The sequence below is a fragment of the Equus asinus genome, chromosome 3 (genome assembly GCF_041296235.1).
Source record: "Equus asinus isolate D_3611 breed Donkey chromosome 3, EquAss-T2T_v2, whole genome shotgun sequence".
Lineage (NCBI taxonomy): Eukaryota > Metazoa > Chordata > Mammalia > Perissodactyla > Equidae > Equus > Equus asinus.
The window spans coordinates 42,505,365-42,533,331 of NC_091792.1; the positions used below are offsets into that span (position 1 = coordinate 42,505,365).

Consider the following 27,967-nt stretch of genomic DNA (forward strand, 5'->3'; position numbering starts at 1 on the left):
GGGAAGCTGCCACAACATGACTTGATGAGCAGTGTGTGGGTCCGCGCCCAAAATCTGAACCCACCGACCCTGGGCAGCTGAAGCAGAGCACGTTAGCTCAACCATTACACCACCAGGCTGGCCCCAAATTCTAGTTTTTTATAAATGCTCTCTTAATAGATTTTTTTAAACTATGATTGTGTGACTTATCGAGCTAGTTCATATTATTTGTGTTGGAGTGGAAATCTCTTGTGATTTTTATACAACCTTATCAGAAGTAGAAGACTCTATACTTTGACCTTGTTTGAGCTAACTTTGTGTACTGTATAGTAAGTATTTCCGTTTACAGAAAGCTACCAATATAGAGGTAAGAATGTAGTAATATTCTGCTAGATATATATATAGAGAGAGGGAGAGATATGGAGAGATAACATAGAAATAAAGAACAAGAGGTTTCCTATCCTCAAAATCCTTCTTTCAAACTTAATTTTTCTCAATCCGTTAGCCTTAATGTAACTTTTGCTTGATTACACTGTAGTATTTACTCACCATAACACCTTATTTCCTTTCACTTTTACTCCACTATTCTTGTTGATGTTTTTCTCATAAAAGTCATAAATGTCTTTCTAATCTAAAAATCAAATCATATTTTTTCAGTCCTCTTGCTGTGGACTGAATTCCCCCCCTGTGTCACCCACCCTCAGCTAAATTCATAAGTTGAAGCCCTAGTCACCAATGTGATAGTATTTGGAAGTGAGGTCTTTGGGAGATAATTAGGTTTAGGTGAGGTCATCAGGGTAGGGCACTCATGATGGGATTAGTGCCCTTATAAGCAGAGACAGCAGAGAGATTAGTGTCTCTTTCTGTGTCCTGTGAGGATATAGCAAGAAGGTGGCTATCTGCAAGCCAGGAATATAGACCTCACCAGAACTGGACCGTGCTGGCACCTGATCTTAGACTTCTAACCTGCAGAACTGTGAGAAAATGAATTTCTGCTATTTAAGCTACCCAGTCTATGGTATTTTGTTATGACAACCTAAGCTAAGTAATACATCCCCTTACCCTCTTCATATTCTCAGCATACACTTGTTTTTGAACATATCCTCTTCTGTGTCATTCTCATCATATTTCTCTGATTGCTGCTTCTCCATCTTAGTCATAACATGCTTCTCTAATTCTTAAATATGAACATTCTCCTGAATATTAAATTTGGCCATCTTCTCTCTCTACTTGCAGCCCTTTGATATTGAATAATTTGAATTAAACTCCTGACTTTAATGGCTTCCTCTATGTAGAGGACCACAAAGCCATATCTTTAGTCTGTTATGCTTTCCTTAAGTAAAGATTTCAGTTTTAACGTGCATCTCTATCTAGATGTCCCACCAGCAGTTCAAGATCCATGTATGCAAAACAAAATTAACATCCCCTCTCCCACCCCTACTTCTGTTACTTCTTTCTATTATTGGCACCATTATCCTTCCAGACAAACCTCAGAGTCATCTTGTTCCTCAGATCTAGTCAGTTGTCACATGATGCCAACTTTAATTTTATAATATCTCTAGCACCCATCCTTTCCTGCCCCTTCCCACAACTTCCTTCATTCCTCGTATTCACTTACACTGTTCTCCCTCGACGCCACGCCCTTTTGCTAACATCTTTATGTCCAAACCCATGGCATTTTCAAAAATAAGCTCAAATTCCATACATTCCCGGAAGCCTTCCCTGGTTATACTTTTGCTACCTCTGCCTAAAGGTGATATTTCTTGTAAACATCATTAATCCTCTATCTCTAACTATTCTCCACTTTTTATTATAGCCGTTTAAGAAAATCCAATATATATATCACCCATTCTAGACTTTGAAGAAACTTAAAGAAATGAAGAGTTTTATTCTCTTCAGAAGCTCAGCAAATATTGATTGAATTATAAATGAATTCACTTATAACTCCTTATAAAACTTTTTTCAAGAAAAACATTTTATACACTCCAATTTAACCTCATTTTACTTGTATCTTAAGGCTTTTTTTTGCCTGTGTTTTGCACTGTATATTGGTTATACTTAACAGCTTAATATTAGCATATTTTACTGACCGTAGTTAATATTTATTGAATGCTCAATAATATGTGATACCGTACTCAGTGCTTCTGATGAAACAATGAACTATAGGACCCATGTATGGTTTTTCATTTAACTAATTTCACAGTGAAGTGGAAAAGGAAGATAGGGAATTACATGAGCATCCTTGGTCTCTTTAGCAGACCTTAGTGAACTTCATAAATTTCTATGTATAATGAGATTTCTTTCTTCCAAAAAGGGTAAATAATAAAAGTAATAAAATAGGGAAAATAAATGATAAATATAATAAAACATAAAATAGCTAATAAAATAAAATAGAAAAAGGAAATATATAGGAAAACTTTTTGAAGAATTTTTCTTCTCAAGTCGTGTGTCATTTACGTATGTGTATTTGTATCTGCACATAGGAAAGATCCAGGGAAAATAAAGGCAAAAGCTTGAGTGAATTTGATAATAAGGACTTCGGCTACTAGATTCCTTCTATGTTTATACTGATGACTTCAAGCCAGTAATTCTGTCTTTAAATTTCAGCATAAAATAACTTACTAGAAGTCCAAAGTTGGATAAATTGTGATCTGCATTAGCTGGGTAGATTAAGGCCGGAAACGTACCTAATTTTCAATTAAGTGGCAAAGACAAGATAAGGAATAAGGTTATTTAGAAAATATCTTTAGGGAATTGAAAAAGGACTAAAGAGAGCTTCTTGAGAAAATACAAAAGATGATGAGACAATCATGAAAAAGAGCCTAGGAAAATATTTTAGAAACTGTAGACAACCAAAGCAATTCTAGAGTGTGTATTGTTATTAATGTGATATGTAGATGAAAAGTAAGCCTCTGATTGGACTAAGATGAAGTATTTATGCTAACTCTCAAATGATTAAGTGTGGAACTTGAATTAAAAGTATAAAGTGTTAAATTTTTCCTCAAAGTAGTCTCTGCAGTTGGGGGTCCTCAAAAGGAGGATTCAGTTGAGGAAAGTGATCAGAGTATATTAGAGTGAACTCTGGGCTCATTGTCAAACTGCCTGAGTTCCTGTCTGACCTTAATACTCAAGAGCTTTGGGGTTTGAGCCAAGATAGTAAAATCTGGACGTCTGTCATCTGCAAGTGGGAAGGATTGCAATAAATAATCTCTAACATCTCTTCTAGTTCTCTTATGTAATGCCTGTGTCTTTATGTTGACTTTTATATAAGAGATACTGAAAGGAAGAAGAAAAATTGTTTGGAGTTTACTGTGAATAGGAAAGTTTCTTTTAAATTTCCCTATTTGAATCAATCAGAGGCGAGAAGGCGTTAAAAGAATATGGTTGTGGCTTTGGATTTAACGGGAAAGAAGTCAGCCCTTCTCAACATATACTTTGTGAGTAGCCAGATATACACCTGCAAAGTACATGTTCAGAAGCCAAAATTCATTTCTGGCAATGATTTCCTCTAAACTGATCGTTATGTAAAAATTCAGAATGACTTGAATTTGTGTTGGAATTTGTTGCATTTCTTGTGCTGGCATGGTTCCAGTATAAGCATCAAGGATCTGTGTCCCAGTCTTGGTGACAAAAGGTCATTTTCTCTCTCGAGAATCAGAAAGAGCTGTGCTACTGAACTGAGAACTCAAGAGGGCCCCTGACTGCCCGTCAGTCTCTAACCAGTCAGTAACCCATTCCCCCGGGAGCTTCCAGAGACATATTTACCCAACTGTGCAAGTTGGGTGAATTGTAGAAGAAAGAGGTCTTATTCAAAATACAACTTTCTTCTGTGTTGACATTAATCTAGTTCATTTCTTTCACTTTTATTAGCCTTTTCCCTAGGACTTTAAAATAAAATTTCTCTGAAAAACATACTTTCCTATAATTTATTCCTCTGCTTTATCATAAAAATCCTTTAACTATGTCAGACACCCACAGTCTTTCTAGTTGTCTTCTAATTCTACTTTGGTTCCTAAAACTAGAGAGGTTCAAAGTAAAATTTTGCAAAATGGGGTCTCCTTAGTGCTCACTGGGAGAGTGAACTTCCACTTGAAAGAGTCTCTCACACCTGCATTTCTGGAATATCTAGGATCATTCCCCCAATTGACATACCCAACAGTCTCACCTTCCATTTCCTTTCTGTCTTCTATTTTAGCAGACAAAGTTAATCTTTCTTTTCCAAGACTATATATATTGGCAGAGGAATTTGAGTAATAATCACCATGGTATATAAAAAAACCTTCATTTATCAAGGCCACCCAGAGTATTGGCTCTCTAATCAGATAGACCTGCGTTCATTTCCTGTTTCTGCTACTCACTAGCAATGATCACAGACAAGTTAGTTACTGTATATTTCACATTCTTCTTGTGTAAGAAATACTAAAACACACAGACACACACACACATATACACCTTTTCCCCTAGGACTGTTGTGAAAATTAAATGAGATAATGTGTACGATGTCCTACATGGCCCTTTGAAGCAGAGGTCTGCAAACTGCTTCTACAAAGGACAAAATAGTAAATATTTTAGGCTTCGCTAGCCATGTGGTCTTTGTCACAGTTATTCAACTCTGCTGTTGCAGTTTGAAAGCAGCAGCCATAGGCTACACATAAATGAATGAGTCTGTAAAAGTAAAAACTCCTGTTTTTCCTCTGCTATCAGTACTTTACTTCTCACACCAAATATGTGTATTTTCCTCACCAAGCAATTCTCCAACACCAATCAGATGTCCTGTGATTTAATTCAAATCTGACACTATCTACCTGGAGTTCGTGTCAGATCTCATAGATTAAGGGCTCAGTTCCATGAGACTGTTCCCACTTCAGATGCCAATCACGAGTCCAGGCCTCTGGTACTTCTGACCAACCAGCTCTAAATTGAAGTTCCCATGACCCCCTCCTCAGGTTCGATAATATGCTGGAATAGCTCACAGAATTCAGGAAAACAATTAATTTACTGGATTATCAGTTTATTATAAAAGGATACAACTCAAGAATAGCCAGATGGAAGAGATGCATAGGGCAAGGTATGGAGCAAAGTACTTGAAGCTCATGCCCTCTCTGGGTACACAGTCCTCCCAGTACCCCCATGTGTTCATCAACCCACAAGCTGTCTCCAAAACCCCTTCAGTTAGGGTTTTTTATGGAGGTTCTCTATGGAGGCATGACTGATTAAATCATTGGCTACTGGTAACTAACCTTCTTCCCTCCCCTGAGATCTGGGTGGGACTGAAAATTCCAACTCTTTGATCACAGGGTTGCTCCCCCTGGCAACCAGACCCCATTTTGAGGCTATTCAGGAGCCCCTAGGCACCAGTTACTTATTAGCATACAAAAAGACACTTACTAACTCTGGAGAGTCCAAGGGTTTTAGGAGCTCTCTGCCAGGAAACAGGGAAAGGGGGAGGGTGGGCAGAGACCAAATATATATTTCTTATTATGTCACACCATGGCTGTGTTCCAATGGAAATTTATTTACGGACACTGAAATTTGAGTCTCATATAGTGTTCATGTATCATGAAATATTCTTTTGAATTTTATTCAACTGTTTCATAATGTGACTACCATCCTTAGCTTGAAGGCTAGACAGAAACGGACAGCAGGCCAACCCCTGCTTTAAAGGGTCCTGAGTGTCTGGTGTTCTCCTCACCGCTGCTTTAGCTTTGCCTGACCCTCCCAGTCCTGGCCCAGTGTAGGCATCTCCTCCACTGCCCACGCCTCCACCACTGATACATTTGTTCCTGTTCTCCTGGTTTTCTCTCTGCTGTTTTCCTGTGTGGTCAGGCCTACACTTCCTGATTAATTTTTTCTTGATTAGGTTGGATATTTATCTCCAGCAGTGCTTAAAAGTCTTAAGTTTTCATGGCTATATTAGTTTGTCGTTCTTTTTCTCAAGGATATTGGGAAAAGTTCTAAGGGCTGGATTAGAAAAATCATGAGGGTCATTACTGTCTTCTTCCAGAATCTTCTTTCCAAGTATGACAGGTTAGAGCCCAGATAATTTGACTTTCCTCTACTATAGGGTGAATTCTGTGCTCCTAAGCTCACCCCTTCCTTCTCATCAAGGATGAGGCCACCCTGATATCTCCTCATTGTTCAAAATGTTAATTCAATTGTTGCACAAGTGTCACAGTCAATCCCAGAATCCATTTTACTCTTGTCAGAAACCCCCTACATCTGACTTAATTTTAACCAGACTCCAGGTTAGTTACTTTGATTTCTCAAATGTCCAAAAATTAACATGCTTGTTAGTGTCTCACCTTTCTGGGCTCATCACCTAAAACTTTCTACAAAATAAGTAAATATTGAGAAGGTAAGTAGATAAAAGGGTCAACCCTTATTCAATATTGAAAAGAATAGCTTTAAAAGCAGTGATTAGAGACAAGATTCTTTGTATAACAAATACTAATCATTTGTCAATCCAGCATTCTAAGAAAAGAAAATGATATACCATAGAATTTCTGTTTCAGCTTGGTTGTTATGAGTTTATTTTCTTTAAAAAATTTTCCACATTGGGAATAATGTGCATTTATAGAAAATAGTATGTACTCCAATGACATAAGCCTTGCTTGATTTATATAATAGGTTTGATATAATGAGCAGAAAAAGAGATTTCCAATCTAACATTAGTCTCTCAATTTTTATTCTAATATTTTATTAAAGAAATCTGGCATGCAACTTATTAGCTAATGGGATTACGTAAGATAAAACCAAAATAGAATCTTACTGCGCTGGGCTGTGCGGTAAACTCTATTATTTTGTAATTGAATAAAAGCCACCCTAACTATTGACACAGATATTACTTTCTTGGTATGCATTAATGTTCTTCAAGTGAAGAATGTTTTCTATATTTCTAGAGCACCAAGCACCTGCTGTATATCAGAATTCCCTTGGCTTTGAAAAGTCATAAGAAAAAGTGTCATACATATAAAACATTAGTGGATCTGAGAAGATAGAATAAATGTGTTAATCACTTATTTAGTGATTTATGTTAGCATGATTCTCCTATAGAATGACTTCACACATATTTTCTCTAATCCTTCCCATATCCCTGTTTCATCACAATTTTGCCATTTTACAGGTAACAGGAACCCAATGAAGTTAAGAAACTTGTTCAGTGTCAAACTACTGTTTGAGTAGTAATTTTTTTTTTAACAATTAAAAAATTTTATTCGTAGGAAACTTATGCTAAGAGAGATAAATGATCTATCCATGGTTACATAGCATATGATTGGATAAACCAGATTATCTTAACTTATAGTATTTTTGCAATGTAAACAACATGATATGTGCATATCATCTACTAAAATATGCTAAGATGGCATTAGTGAGGTTTCAGTTAATCCCACTTTACAAGAATATCAGATTGATAACCAATTTCTATAGGTACAAATGGGAATATATATCAAAGGCCTTAAATATTTTCTTTCCTTTTTATTATTTATTTTATTTATTTATTGAAGTATAATTGAGATACAATATTCTGTTAGTTTTGGGTGTACATCATACTGATTAGATATTTATGGACATGGATGTTTATAGACATTATGAAATGATCACAGGGATCAGTCTAGTTACCATCTGTCACCATGCAAAGTTATTGCAGTATTATTGACTATATTCCCAATGTTGTACATTATGTCCCCATGACATTTATTTTATAACTGGAAATCTGTACCTCTTAATTCCCTTCTCCTATTTCACCTGCCCCCCAGCTTCTCCCCACTCTGGTAACCACCAGTTTGTTTTCTTGTATCTCTAAGTCTGTTTTTATTTTGTTTTGTTTGTTTGTTTTGATTTTTAGATTCCACACATAAGGAAATCATATAGTATTTGTCTTTCTCTGTCTGACTTACTTCACTTAGCATAATACCCACCAGCTCCATCTCTGTTGTCACAAATGGCAAGATTTCATTCTTTTTTTATGGCTGAGTGATATTCCATTGTATATATGTATATATATACCACATCTTCTTTATCCATTCATCTATCAGTGGATGCTTAGGTTGCTTCCATATCTTGACTATTGTAAAGAATGCTGCAGTGAACATAGGGGTGCATATATCTCTTCAAGTTAGTGTAATCCACATTTATTCATCACGTACTGTGTGCCAGGTACTTTTCTCAGTGCTTTGCATTGATTGATATTTACTTTCACAACACGTTTATGAGATAGTTGCTGTAAGTATCCCTGTTTTCCAGATGGAGAAAGTTGAGGTAAAGTTAAGTCAAGAACTTGACTAAAGGCGCAGAGCTGTTAATGGGGGAGGCAAGAAGCAAGCACAGACCATCTGGTCCTGAGGCCTGGGGTCCTCATGCTATACTAACGCCACTGCCTCAGGGCACAACTGTTCATGGCAGCAACTCTTATGTGAGCTGACTTTTCCAAATCATGAACTGTTGTACTAATCATCCTCTGCAGATGTATCTACATATATATATGTCAGATACTTAAAAAATCATCATTACAGAAGAGGGAAAATATATGTGTATGTATGCATGTATATGAAGTCAAAGATGTGCTTCCAGGACTTTCTGAGTGGCCAAAATTAAAAAGAAGAGAAAATGGAAAGATTGTAATGTCATTATTCATCAGTTTCATTCAGCCACTTAAATGAAATTTATCAATCAACTCAGCTGTTTAATCATCATGGATTTGTTTTCCTTTTGAAAGTTTCATCAGGTTATATTGCCTAAATCATAATGAGGTCTGAAAAGTCTTGGAGAATGTGACCTTATTGAGTGTTTTGCCCAGGCAGCTAAGTAGGCTTTCACTTTACTTGCAAATTTAAATCAAACATTGCTAAGAGTACAGGCATTTCTGACATAACACAAAATATGTGTTCCTGAAAGACCGTATAGGCTGCAAAACCATGCACTAATGATAAAAGGACTTATGGGAAGCAAATGTGTTAGAGTGAAACCAATCACCACTTATGAACACTAGCAAAAGCAAAACCATCCTAAAAAACACCCCAGCTTGGAGGAAAAGACAGGTTGAATTCCAATGTATACAGCACTACAGTAATTATACGCTTGAATTAAGGGAAAAACGGTGAAAGTAGCTTGATGGGCAGGGACTATAAGAAAGTGCTGAGCCTACTGAGTTATGGAGACAAGGGAAAAATAAAGGAAAACTTCGTAATAAAAACTTCCAAGATAGGGCGCATGGTCAAATTGAGCTAAGAGGAGAACTTGGCGTGGATGGGGATCTAAGCTGGCTGCTACCTGATACTGGCATCATTCATCGGTTTAGAGTTGTGTATGAGCCAATTCATGCTACAGAAAGACACAGTATTGATCTGAAAATACATACAAACAAAATGGCCTTTTGTAGGGTAAAAAGGAAATACATTTCTCCCTTAACTCGTTTCATGATAATTATTGTATTTTCAGTAAATTTATTTTTAAAGGACTAAGTCTCTGTAAGGATCTATTTTAGCAATATAACTATGGTGGGGATTATAGAAATAGCTACAGCCAGTAGTTTTATATATCTCAGGAAGAAAATATTGAAATGTTTATCCGATTTCCCCATGACCTGCATGACCTACCATAAGTGGTCATGATAAGTGGTAATGATACTTAATTTGAAGAGATAGTAACTGCGTGTTTTCAAATTTCAGTGATCATCACCCTGGGGAATTTTTAAAACATAGATATTTAGGATTTATAGTCCCAAAGCTTTTGCTCTTTAATAAGTTGTAAAACATTCTGTGAACATTTTGATGTAAGAACAGAGACTCCCCAAATGCTAACTATTAGAGTTAAAATCTCCCTACTACAGAGTGTACTAAACTTTGCTATTACTTCAAAGATGTCACAGAATTGTCCCCTAAGACCAATTTAAAAAAAGGTGTGGATCACACTCACTTTATTTTTAATAAAGAATTAATGTAGTTTATTAAACATAATTTGCATCTGGTACTGTGGCTTTAGTGACGTGGTTACCATCAGGAGATGGGGGGATTCCTGGTATTTTGGGTCCCTAGAGGTGGCATTGCCATCGCCTTTAGAATTGACCTGCTTGTTTCGGGAGGGTCACCAGTATGGGCTCTCTAGTTAGAAAAATTTAAGACATGTACCCTCCACTCTTCCTAGAGATCTCTGGAGACACCTTCCCCTTGCTTGCAAGTGCAGTCTGTTGGGAAGGTGGATGCTCTGTTCTGTAATATAAGTTGGAATCAGCTTTCCCATGTCTGGGCTTTTGAAGAGAGAGAAATTGCTTTCCAGAAGGAGATTTTAACAGTAGAATTGCAGCCCTCCAAATCCTATTAAGTGTTGTGTAATATTGAAAACCCCAAATCTGGGCTTGATTATAATGAGTGACCAAAGTCATGGGAAATGTATTATGGTCTATTTTGATTGCTCTTCATGGACCCTAGAGTCTTTCCTTGGCTGTGATATTAAGAATTAAACTCAGAGACATGTGCCCTCCCTTTTCTTTAGCCCCTTTGTCTAGTCAGTAGTCAAGGCCTGTAGATTCTATCTCTGAAATACTTCAGGAATTGATCCACCTTTTCATCCTCAGGGTCAACATTTTAGCCCAACCCAGATCAGCCTCCTGTTCAACTCTGAGCCATTTCTCATTCTGCATTCAAGTAATCTTTTAAAATCTAATCTAATCTATTCACATTCTTACTTCTTAGTCATTCATTTGATTGCCCTTAGAATAGAGTTCTAATTTGTTTAATGTGGTTTACAGAGCCCTCCAAAATCCTGACCTCTGCCTGTCTCATCAATCACCATCATCACCTTGCCCTCGCTGACCCCATCCTCTAGCCAGACTGGGATTATTTCAGTTCCTAGAACATGACTAGGTCTGTCTTGACCTCCACGTATGCTGTTCTCTCTGGAACTCTCTTCACCTGGCTCAGGGGCACAGCTCAGCTCAGCTGTCTCTTCCTTCTGGGTCTGGACCCCTGATTACTACTCCTGGAGCACTATGTGCTTCCCCCTTTTGTAGCACATGTCACACTTGGAACTGACGTGTCAGAAATAATTTTCCTGCTGGTTGTAAACTCCATGAGGGCAGGCAATGTCCTTTATTCATTGCTCTGCCCCTGCGTCTAGAAGAGTACCTGAGACATAGTAGGCCATTCATAAATATTTGTGGAATACAATGAAAAGTGAATAAATGAATGAATGAATGAAGTAGAAGGCAATCCAGTCTGTGGGAGTGGAGACTATAAAAAAAAAAAAATGCAAATGGCATGGAAAATTCCAGTATGTTAAGAGCCAAAAGATTCTTGACCTTTGAGTTTTAGGAGCTCATTGTTGAATTTAGCAAGGAGGGTTTCAGTAACATAGTGGAAGCAAAAGCCAGAGAATGGCAGACTTAGGAAGAAGTATTGTTTAAGGAAGTGAACCCAGCGCATAAGGCCTGATCTTACAAGAAATATGACTCTAGGGGGAGCAGATCACGGTAAAGCTAGGGAGGATGATGGCAGGAAAGGGTCTACATTTGCTTGTCGTTTTTCTTAGCTTACTGTGGAAAGACTTGGGTGTTCTCCCCCATTTTTCTGCTTCTTTGTCCTGCTTTCCTAATATATCATAGGAGAAAGTGTGATAAATATTTCCTGCTTCAAAGTGAAAAGAAACACATTTTAAAAGACTGATTTATGGGATTTTATTTAATATTTTTTCAATTTTTGAGGAATGAAAACTTTATGAATTTTTGGTCTACCGAAAAATTAGGCTGTTTTCTTGACATTTGTTTATGAAATTGGTTGTTCTAATTTGTACTGGAGTGTGCAAACTTTATCCTTAACTAAGACAGTTGTTTTGAAGTTCTCTCCTCCTTTCAGCTACTCTTAAATATCTAGACTTTTAGGGGTTGGCCTGGTGGTGTAGTGGTTAAGTTCACGTGCTCTGCTTTGGTGGCCCAGGGTTTGTGGATTCAGATCTGGGGCACGGACCCAAGCACCACTCTTCAATCCATGCTGTGGTGGTGTCCCACATACAAAATAGAGGAGAATTGGCACAGATGTTAGCTCAGGGATAATCTTCCTCACCAAAACAAAACAAAACAATTAGACTTTGGAATTTAATCTTAAAATACTTACTTCTCTTAAATCACAAATTTTGGCATGGCTAGGTCAGAGGTCTGATATTGGACATTAGATGCAACTATTTGCTTTTACCATGGAGACTTAATTCCCAGGCTCCACCCCCCTCACCCTACCCCTGGCGATTTCTAATTTGAAATCTGCTCTTTAAGACCTGATGTTGTAAAAGAGGCTTTCTGTGTTAGAGAGTATGTATAGGGTATTTTCCTCAGGTCTTTTTACGTGTAGAAAGCAAGATTTTTGTACTTAATTCACTCCTAGAATTTAAATGATGGGAGCCCCTCCTGTGAGCAATAATGCGTCCTGGTTATTAATATGAAGCCAATAGCTGGGTCATTATTCTCACCATAGCAGAGTTAATCACTTACTAGTAAAAGGGACAGAGCATTCAGTATATTTGGAGGCTGTTTAATCATCAACTTTGGGGATGATTAACCTCTTTGAGTTTCTGTGACCATATATCCCACTGCTGGCCAAGGCCTTGTCACCAAGTTTATTACTTTAATTAATTTGTTTTTCCCTTACCATGTTACTACCATTTCTACAACCAGCTATGTACTGAATTCAGCAGCCGACCAACCCATTTCTGAAGTCACTGCTAATGTTACATACAAAAATCATCACTAGTTTAGTTAAAGAACATATTTTGTATTCCTGGCCAGCAAACACAAGACAGACATAGGTTTCCAAGGTATCAGCACTGTGTGCATCTGTTTCATAGTGTAATTTCATCAGTTGAACAGATGAAGAATGCTCATTAGCTTGTTTATACATATGCGATTTAATGAGACTAAACACTTAACTGATCTTCAAGTAAGCAAATCTTGTTTCCTGTTGCTGTTTTTACCTTAATAAAAAACAGCGTTAGACACATTTTCTGGAAATTAGTGCTGCGCAATACAGGAGAAGAAAGAATTTCAAGGAAGATTGACTGGTCACTTGTGTCCTGCTGCAGTGGGATTAAATAGGAAGATTAGAATAAAATTATTGGGTTTGGGGACTAGAGTTGAAATCCAACGTTACTGAGAAGATTAAGCTTAATGGAAGACTTTATCATAAACTATATTATATCAAACTCCTAAGTCTAATGCTAAAATTCTAATATGCACCAGAATAATGAAGCAGTTCTATAACTTCATTAGATCCAACCTATAATCTTCTAATTTTTATTGCTTTTCTCTTTTTTTGAGTATCCTCAAAAAAAATTCTAATTATTCTTATTCTAATTTCTTCTTCTAATTATTGTAGTTATATTTTGAGATAAGTGAAATCATGGCATTCAATTAATAGACCTCTTCTTCCTGAAATTCAATACAAAATAGTGGTATTATAATTTTTATAAATAAATAGTTATTTAATATTATCTATTACACTCTCTTGTATTGCTTCCAAGTTGTATAAAACAGGATCCAAGGAGGCTGCTATATTTTGGGAGTGGGATGGGTAGAGGAGATGAAGAAGTAACTGGCCCCATAGTCAAAATTATATTTGGATTAAAATGCTTTAGTTAACTTGTTCAGCTTTTTACAACCAGGGGTCAGCAAAGTAAGGCCTGTGGGCCAAATCCTCTGCGTGTTTTTGTAGATAAAGTTTTATTGGAACACATCCGTGCCTATTCCTTTGTATATCAGCTATGGCTACTTTCATGCTGCAATGGCGGAGTTGAGTCATTGATAGAGACCTGAAGAATTCTACTCTCTGGCCCTTTACAGAAAAGTTTCATGACCACTGATCTGAACCATATATGAGGACAGGAGTTAGTAAATAGCAGCAGAGTTATGTTGAGATGTATTGAAGACTGAGAAACAGATATCTGTGGATTTGAGTCTTAAAAGAAACGTGATTGAGAGCCTTTGATTTTTAGATCTTTTGGAATGCAGGTAACCATTCTGCTTATCACCAAATTACCTTTGGGCCACTCAGTAGCGTGCTGAGCCAGACAGCTTCCTATTCTATTCTGGCAGAATATGTTTTCTGCTCATGAATATATAGGGTCTTCCTTGTACCTTCTTGAAGATTCATAAATTACATTTAATCACAGATTTTGCATATGACATTAAGTAACAGAGAGTACTGGCAGCTTCTTCTTCTGATCTGTAAGCATCCATAATCTTCCCCTTACCTAATATCCCATGACCCCTCAAGGCCTGTTGGATATTGAATTAGCTTCCTTATTTCTCCCAGTTCAGAAAACAAATTGTCCATTGTTCTGAACTTAGTAGATAACTTATTTGTGACAAATTACAAGCTGCCACTTATACATATTAAGAACATATTAAGAGCTTTGAGGCTCATAAAAAAGAAAAAAATAATTGAACTCCAGTTATAAATACTGAAATATAAGGCTTTATCATGGATGATTCAAATACCACCAACCAATGAGCAGCAGAATTATGTTCTTGTTTGCTTTCTAATGATAAACCTGTAAACCGTGTCTTTAAGCCTGATTCTTTAGAAACTAGTGTATCTTGGTGATACGAGTCTGAGTTAGTAGAAAACGCATTGGTTCTGGAGCCATATGGACCTACATTTGAACCTTAGATCTGTCACTGTCTAGCTGTTCAAATGAAAGAAAATGACCTAAACTTTTGAGCCTCTGGCCCACTGGGGATAATAATACCTGTGTCATGTGATTGCCAAGAGGATTAAACAGTTCCCGTGAGGCATAAATGTAAATACAGAGTGCCCAGCACTGTGCCAGGCCCATCGTAGGGGTAAGTAAATGGGAGTTCTCTTCCACTCTTTTTTTTTTTAAAGATTATATTTTTTTCCTTTTTCTCACCAAAGCCCCCTGGTACATAGTTGTATATTCTTCGTTGTGGGTCCTTCTAGTTGTGGCATGTGGGACGCTGCCTCAGCGTGGTTTGATAAGCAGTGCCGTGTCCGCGCCCAGGATTCAAACCAACGAAACACTGGGCCGCCTGCAGCAGAGCACGTGAACTTAACCACTCGGCCACAGGGCCAGCCCCTCTTCCACTCTTTTTTATGTTTTGTGATTTTTCTAAGAATGGAAGTAGTTGGTGGCCACAGTTAATCAAAATTGTTAGCATTGTCAGTAAGCTGAACTCACAGACAGTTCCAGTGACAAATAACTAGCAGTAAACGGGTTGTGACATCAACAAAACCAGAAGTCCAAGAGAAAATTTGGTGAAATGGCCTTGTGTACAATTTCAGTGGGACTCTGGGAAGGGAGGCCTTCTTGGTTTACTCCACTGTTGTCTAAATTCAGATCCAGAGACCCCTGCGATCCATTGGCATGTTCTTAGGGATCAGGAATTCTTTGCAAAAATATTCTGTGTTTTTTACTTTTGTATTTTTATTTTTTTTGAAGATTGGCCTTGAGCTAATGTCTCTTGCCAACCTTCCTCTTCCCCCCGACCCCAAAGCCCCAGTACATAGTTGTATATCCTAGTTATAGGTCATTCTACTTCTTCTGTGTGGGATGGCACCACAGGGTGGCCTGATGAGCAGTGTGGAGGTCTGCGCCCAGGATCCGAACTGCTGAACCCTGGGCCACTGAAGCAGAGTCAGTGGACTTAACCACTCGGCCACGGGGCCGGCACCTTTGTTTTTTATTTTGATGATATTTTTAAATTATTTTACTTATAGAGACAAGTGTCTTCTTTTGCAGTAATTGTTTCAATTAATTTTTTTTTCATCTAAAACTCAGTGTTTCAGATCTGAAAACATATACTTGGGCATCATTTACATATATATTTGTTTCTTTAGGTATGTTTGGGAGACATTGTTTATGCTGTTCTGATTTTTCAGAAGTGACAGCATAATGAGAATATAGTAGTACTAGCACTGATAAAACTTAGACTTAGATGTGGCTTCTCTCATAAAACCATGGCGTTCCACTCATGGAACAATGTGGAATCAAGCTAGACTAAATAGGTTATAAGAATGGAAATCAGTAGTTTGTGCTAAGGACATATTCCACTTGAAAAATATTAAAATATCGAAAGCAAGCATTTTACTAGTATACTAAAATGCACACATACTAAATAAAAATCTTTTCCAAATGTTCCATCCATTTTATAATTGACCTTTCCACCAGAATCTTGTTTTACTTGAAAATGCAATATGACTGTATGGTCTTTGCTTTTTCACACCTGTCTTTGTCTGTTTTCCCAAGTGTGCAGTCACTCCTCTTTCCGTTCTGACTTTCTACCGCCCATAGACACCTCAGTCACCAGTGTCCTTGATTTGCCAGCGGCTTCTATTTGAGTATCCCACGTAAGACCAACAGCTCAGTAGGAAGAGATCCACAGCAAAGTGAGAAGCCATCCACACCATGTTCTGCACGAAGCTGAAGGATCTCAAGATCACAGGGGAGTGCCCTTTCTCCTTACTGGCACCAGGGCAGGCTCCGAAAGAGCCGGCAGAGGAGGTAGCAGGAAGCTCAGAGAGCTGCAAAGCAACCCTGCCCATCTGTCAGGACGTTGCTGAGAAGAATGTACAGGGAAATCTTCCTCAAAGAAAGACCAGTCGGAGCCGGGTCTATCTTCACACGTTGGCGGAGAGCATCTGCAAACTGATCTTCCCCGAGGTGAGTACTTGCCCTTTCAAGATTTTCCTAAGATTTTGAAACTGTAAAAGAATGTTTTCTAAGGAAAATGTAAACATGTGCTTTCTCACTTTCAAGGCTAGAATAGATGTAGAATATTTTCTGGAAATATATAAAAACATTCCTTTAAGGCAATCATGTTCTTAAATTGGGTTTATCTTAGAATGTTTAAGACCATGAATTCTTTTCAAAAGCATGCTGCACTCTGACAAGCTTTATAACTTAGAACAACTGCTCTGAGGGGTTGACGGCCTTAACCTCAGCTTCCTTATCCATAAAATGGAAACAATAACAGTACCGACCCCCCTAGAGTTTTAATGAGCAATCGCTGTAGTAATCTATAGCTTTTGCCATCCCCTAAGTGCCCAGTAGTTGTTAGCTATTATTTTAAAACTAAACTCCTTGAAGAATAACTTATTTTCTGCTGTGTTTTTTTCTTCTAATTCCAAAGAGCATCATATATTCTCTGTCAATTTGTTGAGGTGGGAAAATCTCCCTTTTCTTGTTGGCTCTGAGTCTGAAGTCTCTGCTCAAGCCAGGGCTGACCTGCTCCCTGGGGTCAGTCATGGGCCTTTGATTGCTCATATCTATGTGTTATTAGCTCGGATACTTCTTGATATAGCTCTGAGAGCTGCGTAGCCCAAGGCCATTTTGAGATCTGGAGTACCTTTTGTTAATCCACCTATAGGAGAACTCTGTGGACAGGGCATGTACCTACTTAGATCAAATATCTTAGGAACAGAGAGGGCATGTAGGCAGCTCCTCTCCCCCTGCAGGGCTAGGGAGAACAGCCCCTGAAAGTCTTTATGAAGTCTTCCTGACTCAGTCGGGGTTCACAGTTTTATAGAAACTCGCTTACCCTATGAAATTAGACATTGATATAATCAGACTCCAGCTATCATAATCCATTCATGAATTTTAATTGACTCAATACCAGCCCTCAGCTTTGTGCAAAGCACCCAAGAACCACAGACTTGCTGACTCTTAGAACTGAAAGGAACTTCAGAAGTAATTTTGTTTAACTCCCAAGAAGGACTAGAGAAATTAAGTGACGACCAAAGTCACACAGGCTTCAAAGGGCAGAGCGATTACTGCTGTCATCAATATGGGCTACAGTGACTAAGAAAGAAGAGACATGAATTGAAGCTTGAAGGATGGATAAATTAGAATTAGCAGAAAGTTGAAGGAACTTATTTCAAATATAATATCAGCACAATAGTACTTTGGTTAATGGCCTTTGAAATGGAAATGTTTAATTGTCCTCTCCCTACTCTAGTCACTAGACAGCCAGTTTGGCTGGGATAAGGGATGTAGCCTTTCTCAGGGAGATGGTTGACTTCACAGTCTGGGAAGTGGTTGGGACTCTCTTCCAAGGACAGAGTGAGTTGCACAAAGATGAACAGATGGTGATGATGGAGAAGCTGGAAATCATCCATGCTTTCCATGAGTCTTGTCATTACCACGTTGGCTTCATTATTTTGTTTGATAAATTTTGAATTCCTACAATAAGAGTCACACACTTGTTGGAATCCCTTTTAAAAACATTCTGAATACCAAATATAAATGATATTTTGCTTTTTTCTCTTTTTTTATTTAGAATAATCTGTGTTGTTTGTGAACTCATAGGAATAAGCATCAGTATTTGACTGGAGTGTCATGTAGCAGAGAAGGCAAGGTTATAAGAATTCTAGGAAGCAGAAGGGGTACATTTGGCATAAATGACTAGAACTCCTCTCCAACAGCTGAGGCCATTTGCCTGATAACAGTAAATGCCCCACTGTTGGATACATTTGGACTGTATAATAATCATCTAGAGTACTTCATCAACTGTCCAAACATCTACATATTTTTGATTAAATCACACATTATTTACCAATTCTTTTCTAAGTGGACAGATTTCATTCTTAGCCTGCTGTTGAGTTTCAGGTCTATCAGTAATCCAAAATACCATTTGACAACATCATAGTTCTTATTTTAGATAATCAGATTTCACTCCCCAATTATGTTTGGGGGGGGGCAAGTATTAAAATTCATTATCCTTAGCAAAATTAGAGTAGGAGATGTCATTCCAAAGTAGTGGCATAATTGGGCTTAAAAAGGCCTTATTGATCATCTAATGCAAACTTTTCATCTCTGTTTGAAGAAATCGAGATACATAAAATTAGACCACTTGCTTTAAGTAAAAGAGAGAACTGGGGAGATAGAAAGGTCTCTCATCTCTTTCATAATCCGTTGCTCTTTCTATTATAATATTGTTTGCTTATGTTTCATCAATATTGCTCCCCAATAATCCCGTAAGCTCCTGAGCCATAGTGTCTTTAGGAACTTGCGATGTAGTGTTAGCCCCAGTTGTAACACATCAGAACCCAGTTGCTGAATTGAATCAATTGAATCAAATATGTTTATATAAATGATATTGCTCCAGATCAAAGACCTTGTGAGACTAAGAGGATCAGAGGAGAATCAGGAAGTGTCTAAATGTGTTCTAAAATATTAGGCTGCAAGAAGAATAAAAGATACAGTATTATAATTTATCCTTATGAATTGAAATATCCTTGGCCTAGAAAAACATTAAAAAACTGTAGAAAAGTTAAAGAAATAGCAACTTATCCATAAACCACACCGATGAAATTCCATTCAGAAGGCTCACAGTAATATTGCATCAAATAGAAGTTATTCCTAAAGTCTCACTATATGGTGTCTTTGTGAGAAAACTACTTGTTTTAACAATGAATTTCTATCTGTCCTTTAACAAGTCAGAAGATAATTGTGAAGTAAAGAGAAACAAACTAGAGAGCAACACTTTATTCCCTTTTGTGGACAAGTGACCCCTCTGTGAACTAGAAATTCCATGCTCCACAACACTTCTGAGTCCAAAGATTGTGAATATAAGCAGAGTCCATTCCTCCAAAATTCACAAGGGAGACTTTCCCAAATACAAGGGAGTTTGAACACTGGGTGACTAAAAATCTATAGATGACTACTACGCAAGATATGTCGAATTGTAGGGAATTAATTTTGAAAGAAATATTGGATTTAGTCCTAAAGTACCATACTAAGCTAAAAATCGATATATAGAATTGTTGAGATATGGATTATCTGACTCTTCTAGAGCAGCTCTGCAGTGGTTGATTTAATGTCATGAGGCCCCGAGATTGGCTGTGTATGACAAGTCTCACTTAAAGTTGAGTCCTGCCTATGGCTTTATTGTGGACTTGCGTCTTTCCAGGGTCTAGGCTCCGGATATATTATAGAAGCTGCAGTGCCAAGGTAGGAAACTCTATGTACCAGCAGCCTTTCCAATTAATGTTTTGCCTGGAAAGCTTGTGGGTTCTGTTTTGAACTTAGAACAGTTTTCCAGAGGAGGAATAGTATATGATGAAAGAAGATACTCACAAAAGTCTGTTAACCCGTAATATCACTAAAGCCTGCTGTTAAAGCTTTGCTAGGACTTCAGCACATTTTTTTTTAGGAAAACAAGTTCTGATTCAAAATGGAAAGTCAGGAATATATCTACTCCACCAACCCCAGCAATGGGAAGGGGGACCATTTTTCTTCCCCTCTTACAGTTACAGCATATATGTTAGGAGGAAAGGACTAGACAAAGATGCTCCTGGTGACAATGGAAAGGAAATGAAAGACCAGGAAAGATCTTGACTGAAAAGGGTAAAAGAGTGTACCTGGTGGCTTAATCAGAAAGGTAAGGAGGAAGAAAATGATGTCTCTATTAGTGTTTGGGAGAAGGAAGGAAAAATTCTTCAGTGGCAAAATTGGATGGATTTTCTTTCTTCATTGCCTGTTACAAGTTCCTGGTCAGAACAGTAGTTCATATATAAACAAATTCAAGTTATTTTAAATCGGCAACAATCAAAATTTATTTGTAAGCAAGCTAAAAGAATTACACCTCTGTACCTGGCTATATCGCTTCACTGATAAAATTTTCTATATTAAGCCTTCAAGACTGAATAGCTGACAGAGTGAGTGTTGTTCATTCAGTCATTCATTCATTCCATCAATATGTAGTGAGCATCTCCTATGGCCACGTCTCCTCTTCTAGGTGCTGGACATACAGTGGTGAACAAAACAGGTATTTCCTGCCCCTTTGGAGCCTCTGTTCTCGTGGAGGAGACACATAACAAGAAAAAAAATGTCAGGTAGCAAATGCATGAAGGAAAACTGAAGCTCATATACAAAGGCAGAGACTCTCATTTTATTGATGACCCTTTTCCCACATGAATGTGTTTTACAGAAGAAAGAGCTCACAGCAACCTGTGATTTCATAGGTTTTAATACACACTAGTATTCTGGTGTTAGTAATGCCAGAGGAACTTTCTACCGAGTAAAAGGTCCTTGAGAAATTGAAGCTTTTCAAGCCCCTTGGCTGATCTACCTCATTTACAGTCTCCAAATTAATGTTACCTTCCTCTTTCCTTGATATAAAAGACTGCTAAGAAACGTGCCCATATTTTCTTTCCTGAGCACGTTCCTCACCTGCCGGGCTTCCTGCCCTTTGCCGCCATGTAGGTCACCAGGGCCTTGCTCAGAATCTGCCCACTGTGTAAGCCCCCTGTCAATCTTTCTTTCATCATGAGGCAGATGTACCCCCGCCTCATTATCTGAACAGTCAGACAAATTGTTCTACGTTATAAATTACGTTTTCTTATCTTTCTTTTCGGCATTTGTGTTTTCTTTCAATAAATCTCAAATTTCTTTTCTGAGCTCTATATGCACTTTAAAAGTGAAAGTCCTTTTCATAACTCATTTCATTAAAACAGAAGCTTGCTCTGTTTTGCTTAACGCTGCTACCTCACTTGACCAGTGGAAATTCTAAGAGAGATATAAATAGTTCTTAAGGAAAAAGGAATTTCCCAACTTGGAACATAGCCAAAACATTCTTCACTTTCTTCTGGGTAAACTACGGAAAGAGTCAATGGTTACACATACACATATAGATACAGACGGTTTTTATATGGAACGCAAAAAATTGGCAACACTGTTATCAGTGCTCTACCCGCTTATCAACTAGTTGGAGACAATGAGCTGTTAAGAGAGATTAATAGTCAACAAGTATTTATGAAGTTTTGAGACTTACATGCAGATATCTTGCAGTATGGGAAAACTCATGAAAAAAATACTCAGAAATCAACAAAAGAGTAAGACAGTAAGTATTTGGTGAAGATTATTAGTTCAAAGAAAGGAAATTAGTACAAGTTAGGGTATTTCCAAGATTTGTTTCAAATCAACAATGAACTGACCTTAGTGAGAGATTAGATTTAAGGGAAAAAAAGAAAGGGTTAAGACAGAGATAGCTGCAGAGTTTTCTAGACCAGGAGATAGAAAGGATGTACGAAACATAAATATGCGTTTGTAGTTAGGGGCAGAGATTCACTGGGGTGGCTGGGTGTAGAGTTTGTGAAAGCAACAGGAATTTGCTTGGCTTGAGCCATGCTGACAGTGAAATAGTGGCAGCACATCCAACGGGATTTCCTGACCCCGAGGACGTGATGTCCAGGATTCCTTCATGGAAGACCTGACATTACCAAACTGGAGTCTTCTATTTGGATTCCAACTCAGCTCGACTTTGTTTTGTGGCTGTTAGTGAGACCACCCACCAACCAAAGCCAGTGGGCCACAACCCACATCCAAACTCAAATTAGTCTGAGCTCCTTGTTTCTTCCCAAGCTTGGAAAACCCATAGAAAATCAGTCCCTGTTTCCAAAGCGTGAGTTCACTATACTTACCGTTAAAGTAATAATGTTTCTGCTTCTTCAGAAGAAACTTTCAGGACAAATTTTTAAAATATATCTCTTCAAGTAAATTATTATTTAAGGGAATGTCTAAAAGTTTTCTTTTCAATTTTCAGTTTGAGCGGCTGAACCTTGCGCTTCAGAGAACATTGGCAAAACACAAAATAAAAGAAAGCAGGTAAATTGAACCTCTTTAGCTGTGTGAACTGCCTATTATAATTGCTGGTACTGTCACTAATAACCCACACCTATTGAATTTATCCACATTTTTTCAATCATGATGGTCTGCTAGAAACTAGACTAAGTGTTTTCTCTGCTCCTAATCTGAAAGTAAGTGCATTTCTTTTTCACATTTTATGTCAGTGAGCTCAGGTTTATATCAAATGTTTAGGATTTTACAGCTGTTTAGGAAAAAGCAGAACTGAATTTCAAGCCTGGCTTTTTCAGAGCGCATGATTTTAACCATGTGGCAATATACTGCAGCTTTTAACCAGCTCCCATAAGGCCTATTCTAGAAAGAAACTGGTAGAAACTAAGGTGTAATTTCGAAAATATTTAACATCAGCTAAGGCATGGATTCCAACCAATCAGAATAGACTCCTTGCCTGAAGAATACTGCCAGAAGGTTCAAGCAGGGCCTCAACAACCCCATCCCCCCCTCGCACAGATTAATCTTTTAGCTGCTGCCTCAATTGGAGGTGGAAGGATCAAAGGTATAAGAGGGGGGTGTCCCAGGGGGCTTAGGGCAGCAGCTCTTTATTAATCCTGTGAAAAGTGATTCTGTATTTTCCTAACCAGTTTGGTTATAGGAGTGTGCACTGGCTGAATATCAGTTCTGTTTATACTCTTCTTGTATTCCGTCTTTGAAATTTTCTTTAAGAAAGTTTGCCCTAGAGGCTTAATTTATAAGGTGTTTTTTTTAAAAATCTGATTTATATAGTTAATTTTTAAAATATATCTTGGCACATTTACTGCTGGTAGATCACTTGGTTGGCCTTGTTTTTGATTCCCTGAAGCCTCAAGGATTATTTCAGTTGTAAATAATAGAATGAATACTTGAGTTCAAATTTGCAGAATTGAACACTGAAGTTTTGCAAACTAATACCATTTTCGGGAATATTTTATAAATTCATTCATCTGTCTACTACTCATGAGTGGATAATCTGTTCTGTGGATTATCTGTGCTTAATTTTCCTTGCTGAGTAACTGGCCCCAGACTGCAGGCAGCAGGCAAGCCAAGATGGGTCACAGACGGGTCCAGAAGGAGACAGCGTGAATCTATGTGTCTGAGGGAAGTTTTGTTTACATGAGTGATAGGAAAAGCATTCCAGAATGCCTCTGACCTTAATTCTCAGTCAAGCTGATAAGATAGCCACAAGTCATTGTAGCTGTGCTACTGTGTCTGTCTGCTTAAGTCGTTGGCAGCCAGTTTACTGAAAATTTATTCTCAGGGCCTTGTGTTCTGAAATGTTCCTAAGCTAGATGCAGATACTCAGTTAGGATGTGTTCCCGGTAGTGTTTCTCTTTTAAAAAAATCTCAAAACTTAAAAAATAAATCGCTTTATTTGGAAATCTTAAAAAATCTTTGACTACTTCCTGATTTCTTAAAGAGCTGATCATACTTTTAAATTGCCCAAGATGTAGTTATTCAGTTGTTGAAGGAAGATCAGGGACCTTTTTTCACATAAGACTGCCTGCTGATGTGCTAAATGGCTTCTCTCTGCTTTGCTTTTTTGGTTCTTGGGTATATTCTTGGTCTCTCTGTTTTTTCCCCCATCTTCTTTTTGGCAAGTCAGCTGCCACTTCTGCTGTTCTGTTTGCCAACTGTTGAAAACACCTTAACTCCTTTTTGTGGCCTGCTTATTATCTTCTGTAACTTGAAAAGCAAAAAATCAATATATTCAACAATAAACTGTCCCTAACTGAGGGACTGGACCCCGCCCTCCCCCTTCCTCTTTTTAGGGGAATGAGTTTTAGTACAGTCATTATGATATCTCTCTGGGTTGGTTGCACAGAGAGCTTCTGCCCTGTTTCTTTTTCTAGGACCTTTTCATCACATCATTGCACGTATGAACTCATGGCTGGGGTGTGTGTGGGTGTGTATGTTACACAATACACACACACACTTCCTGGTGCACTTGTAAGCTTACACTTCCTTTTTTTTGGAGGTAAAAATAGGGAACTTATTTTGAATTGTACTACGTACTGTTTGGACTAGCTAAGCTTTGCTCACATCTCATTTCACGGCGCTGGGAATGGGCAGTATTAAGAGTTCTCTGAGCAGATTTGCTTTCATTCTTTAGATAAAAAACAGAAGCTGGTTGAATGAGAAAAAGAAGCAAATCTAAAGACTGATTAATATAAAATAATGTATAACAAGGGGTTTGGGGATCTCCACGTTCAAACTAGATATAATACTGTATAGTGACCCTTAACCAGTTTAGATAAGAAAATATTTCTACTAGTATTTTAAATAATTATGAAAAATATACCTTTGTGTGACAAAGTAGTGGACTGAGCAATTTTCCTTCTCAAAAGTATTTCCTTTTGAAACCTCTATACATGTATCATGCTTTATTGAAATCTGTTTAAAATTTTAGATTTATGCCTGTTTGTAAACTTGGCTTGCCTAATAGCAAACTGAACCACCAATAGAACTTCAGTGTCTTTTAATATGCTTTAGTAGTTTGGCAAATTTGGTCATAATCAGTCATCAGTATCAGAAATCATCAAAAACCAATTAGGCAAACATGAATCAACAAGTAGCCCTGTTGAAGTTAGCAAAACCTGTCAATCGAAATGTGTGCTATTATATTATCAACTTCTATGCTGTAGAATCCAGTGCAGTAATTGAATAAAATTTAGTTACTAATTTTTATACAAGATCAAGAATGAAAGTTTAATGTAATGATATCTGAGACTTAAATATATAGAATGTAAAACTCAAAAGCAGGATATACTATGTATTTGCTTTAGGAAAAAAGATAGTGATACTTAAAACTGAAATCCATCAGTATGTAGATTTATCTTCTTGGCTGGGTTATCAGAAAAACCCTGGTCTGATTTATTGCTATCTCCTTCTGGGCCATTTCATATTCCTGGTTTCCTACCAGTGCAAACTTCTATAGTCTTAACCTATGTAAAGTTAACGTAAAAGGTTAATGTGCTTCATAAAAACTGATGAAACACTCAATATCAGGTATCTTTTGGGGTTTTGCAACATTGTTTTGGGTTGTACGTGTCATTGCTCCTTTCCTGTAAATTTGATAGTCAAGATTTGTCTCTACAGAAAGGGTAATTTAAATTATTTTCTGTCATCATTTCTGTATGTTATAATATGAAGTTTTAGCATTCATTTGTCAGTTTATAATTTAAGATATTGAAATAATTTCAGGAAATCTTTGGAAAGAGAAGACTTTGAAAAAATAATTGCAGACCAAGCAGTTGCAGCAGGTAATAGAATTAAGTATATGCAATTAGGAGATCATTATACTTGTAGAATTAATATTTTACCTGTAAATTAATATTTTCTATTAGTGGAAAATATTTACCTGTAGAGCTAATATTTTCTTCAAAAATATTCATATTTATTTGTTGGTTTCTTCCAGTGTGAAGTGTTCAATATTATGTATTGTATTAACATAAACAATAAATCTTTTTCATACTATATATTTCTGTTTGACCTAAAACATTTCCTCTTCTTATAATGTTTATTGGCTGAGATGTAGATAAAGCTGCATGGGAGGCTGACTCATTGACATTTACGTGCTTTGGCTTTGAGCTTAGAATTAAGTGTTCTTCATTTATGCATGAAAAATTCAACACAACAAATTAAAATGAAGAATTTTTTTTTAAGTTGGAAACAATCATGGGAAAAAGGTTAACCAAATTCTCATATTAATAATTAGTTTGGGGGAAACAAGTAGATGAGTAACTTTGTCATACTGTTTTTTTCAAAGTTTGAGTATAGGGGCCCACAGATTAAATCTCTCTGAAAGTACGAGATATTAAGAATTTAATAATAATAATAATGATGATGGCTAACTTATATTGGGTCCTTCCTAGGAGCTAGACACTATTCTAAACATAATTTCCACACATCACAACAGTGCTATGAAGAGAGCATGGTTGTGTTTCCTAAGTTACAGATGAGAAAAACGTGGTACACAGAGTTTAAAAAATAAAGGTTAGGGAAGAAGAAGTTGTAGAAAGTAAATAATATATTCCAAACACATAGTCATTCAGTTAACATTAAACAACAAGAATGCTATTTTACTCAGAAAAAAATTACTTTATATCATCTCTAAAGAAAAATGACAAAATTGAGTTTCACAATCGGTGATTTCAAATTAATTCCTGTACCTGATGCGTCTACTCCTGGAGGCTCTCTAAGGGGGACAGTCACCCTTCATCAAGATGTACTATTTTTGTTAACAAGGTGGGAGAGCTTTTTCTGAAATGTACTTGATCCTGTAATTTCAATTTTTCTTTATTGTTAAGTTTAAGGGAGATAAAAAGTTGTGGATTATACTCAATCAATCATTCTTTTTTAATTAACTGATTTAGGATCTTCATTCAGTTATGAGAATTTTAGAAACTAATCTATATAGATTAGTTTTGATTGGAACTCTTACTACCAGATATTAAGGGAACTAAACCATCAAATACAATAATGTTAAAAATAGTAGTAACAGCACAGCTCCACAAAGATTGACGTATTTGATATGGTAGAAAATGTATTCTGTGCTTTCAGGAGTTCCAGTGGAAATCGTCAAAGAATCTCTTGGTGAAGAGCTTTTTAAAATATGCTATGAGGAAGATGAACATATCTTGGGTGTGGTTGGAGGAACCCTCAAAGATTTTTTAAATAGCTTCAGCACCCTTCTGAAACAGAGCAGCCACTGCCAAGAAGCAGAAAAGAGAGGCAGGCTGGAAGACGCCTCCATTCTATGCCTGGATAAAGATCACGACTTCTTAAATGTTTACTATTTCTTCCCTAAGAGAACCACGTCCCTGATTCTTCCTGGCATCATTAAGGCAGCTGCTCACACATTGTACGAAACCGAAGTGGAAGTGTCTGTGAGGCCTCCCTGCTTCCGTAACGATTGCAGCGAGTTTGTTAACCAGCCTTATTTGTTATACTCCGTTCACATCAAAAGCACCAAACCATTCCTGTCCCCCGGCAAACCCCAGTCCTCGCTGGTCATCCCTGCTTCTCTCTTCTGTAAGACATTTCCGTTCCATTTCATGTTTGACAGAGAGATGACGGTTCTGCAATTTGGCAATGGCATCAGGAGGCTGATGAACAGGAGGGACTTTCAAGGGAAGCCGAATTTTGAAGAGTACTTTGAAATTCTGACTCCAAAAATCAAGCAAACGTTTAGCGGAATCATGACTATGTTGAATATGCAGTTCATTGTTCGAGTGAGGAGATGGGATAACTCTGTGAAGAAATCTTCAAAGGTAAGAAAACATCGTCATATTTTCAGATGAAATAAATTGTTTCGTATTTAAGGACTAGAAACAAAAAAGGTAGAAATATATGCATCACTCCAAATGTG

The 27,967-nt window shown here is 37.4% G+C and overlaps 1 protein-coding gene across 7 annotated transcripts in view; it reads left to right on the plus strand.

The window, feature by feature from the left end:
• Positions 1-27,967, plus strand: part of GUCY1A1 (guanylate cyclase 1 soluble subunit alpha 1) — a 63,707-nt gene that overhangs the window by 15,730 nt on the left and 20,010 nt on the right. For 6 of the 7 annotated variants that reach the window (XM_070504948.1, XM_014843981.3, XM_044767062.2 and 3 more), the window contains 4 exons: positions 16,273-16,641; positions 22,523-22,584; positions 25,801-25,859; positions 27,160-27,869. In XM_070504948.1, the coding sequence (XP_070361049.1) occupies positions 16,387-16,641; positions 22,523-22,584; positions 25,801-25,859; positions 27,160-27,869 (1,086 nt within the window). In that variant the 5' untranslated portion in view covers positions 16,273-16,386. Of the gene's footprint in view, positions 1-930; positions 956-16,272; positions 16,642-22,522; positions 22,585-25,800; positions 25,860-27,159; positions 27,870-27,967 lie in introns of those variants that run through there. The other variant, XM_070504949.1, reaches the window with a different exon arrangement.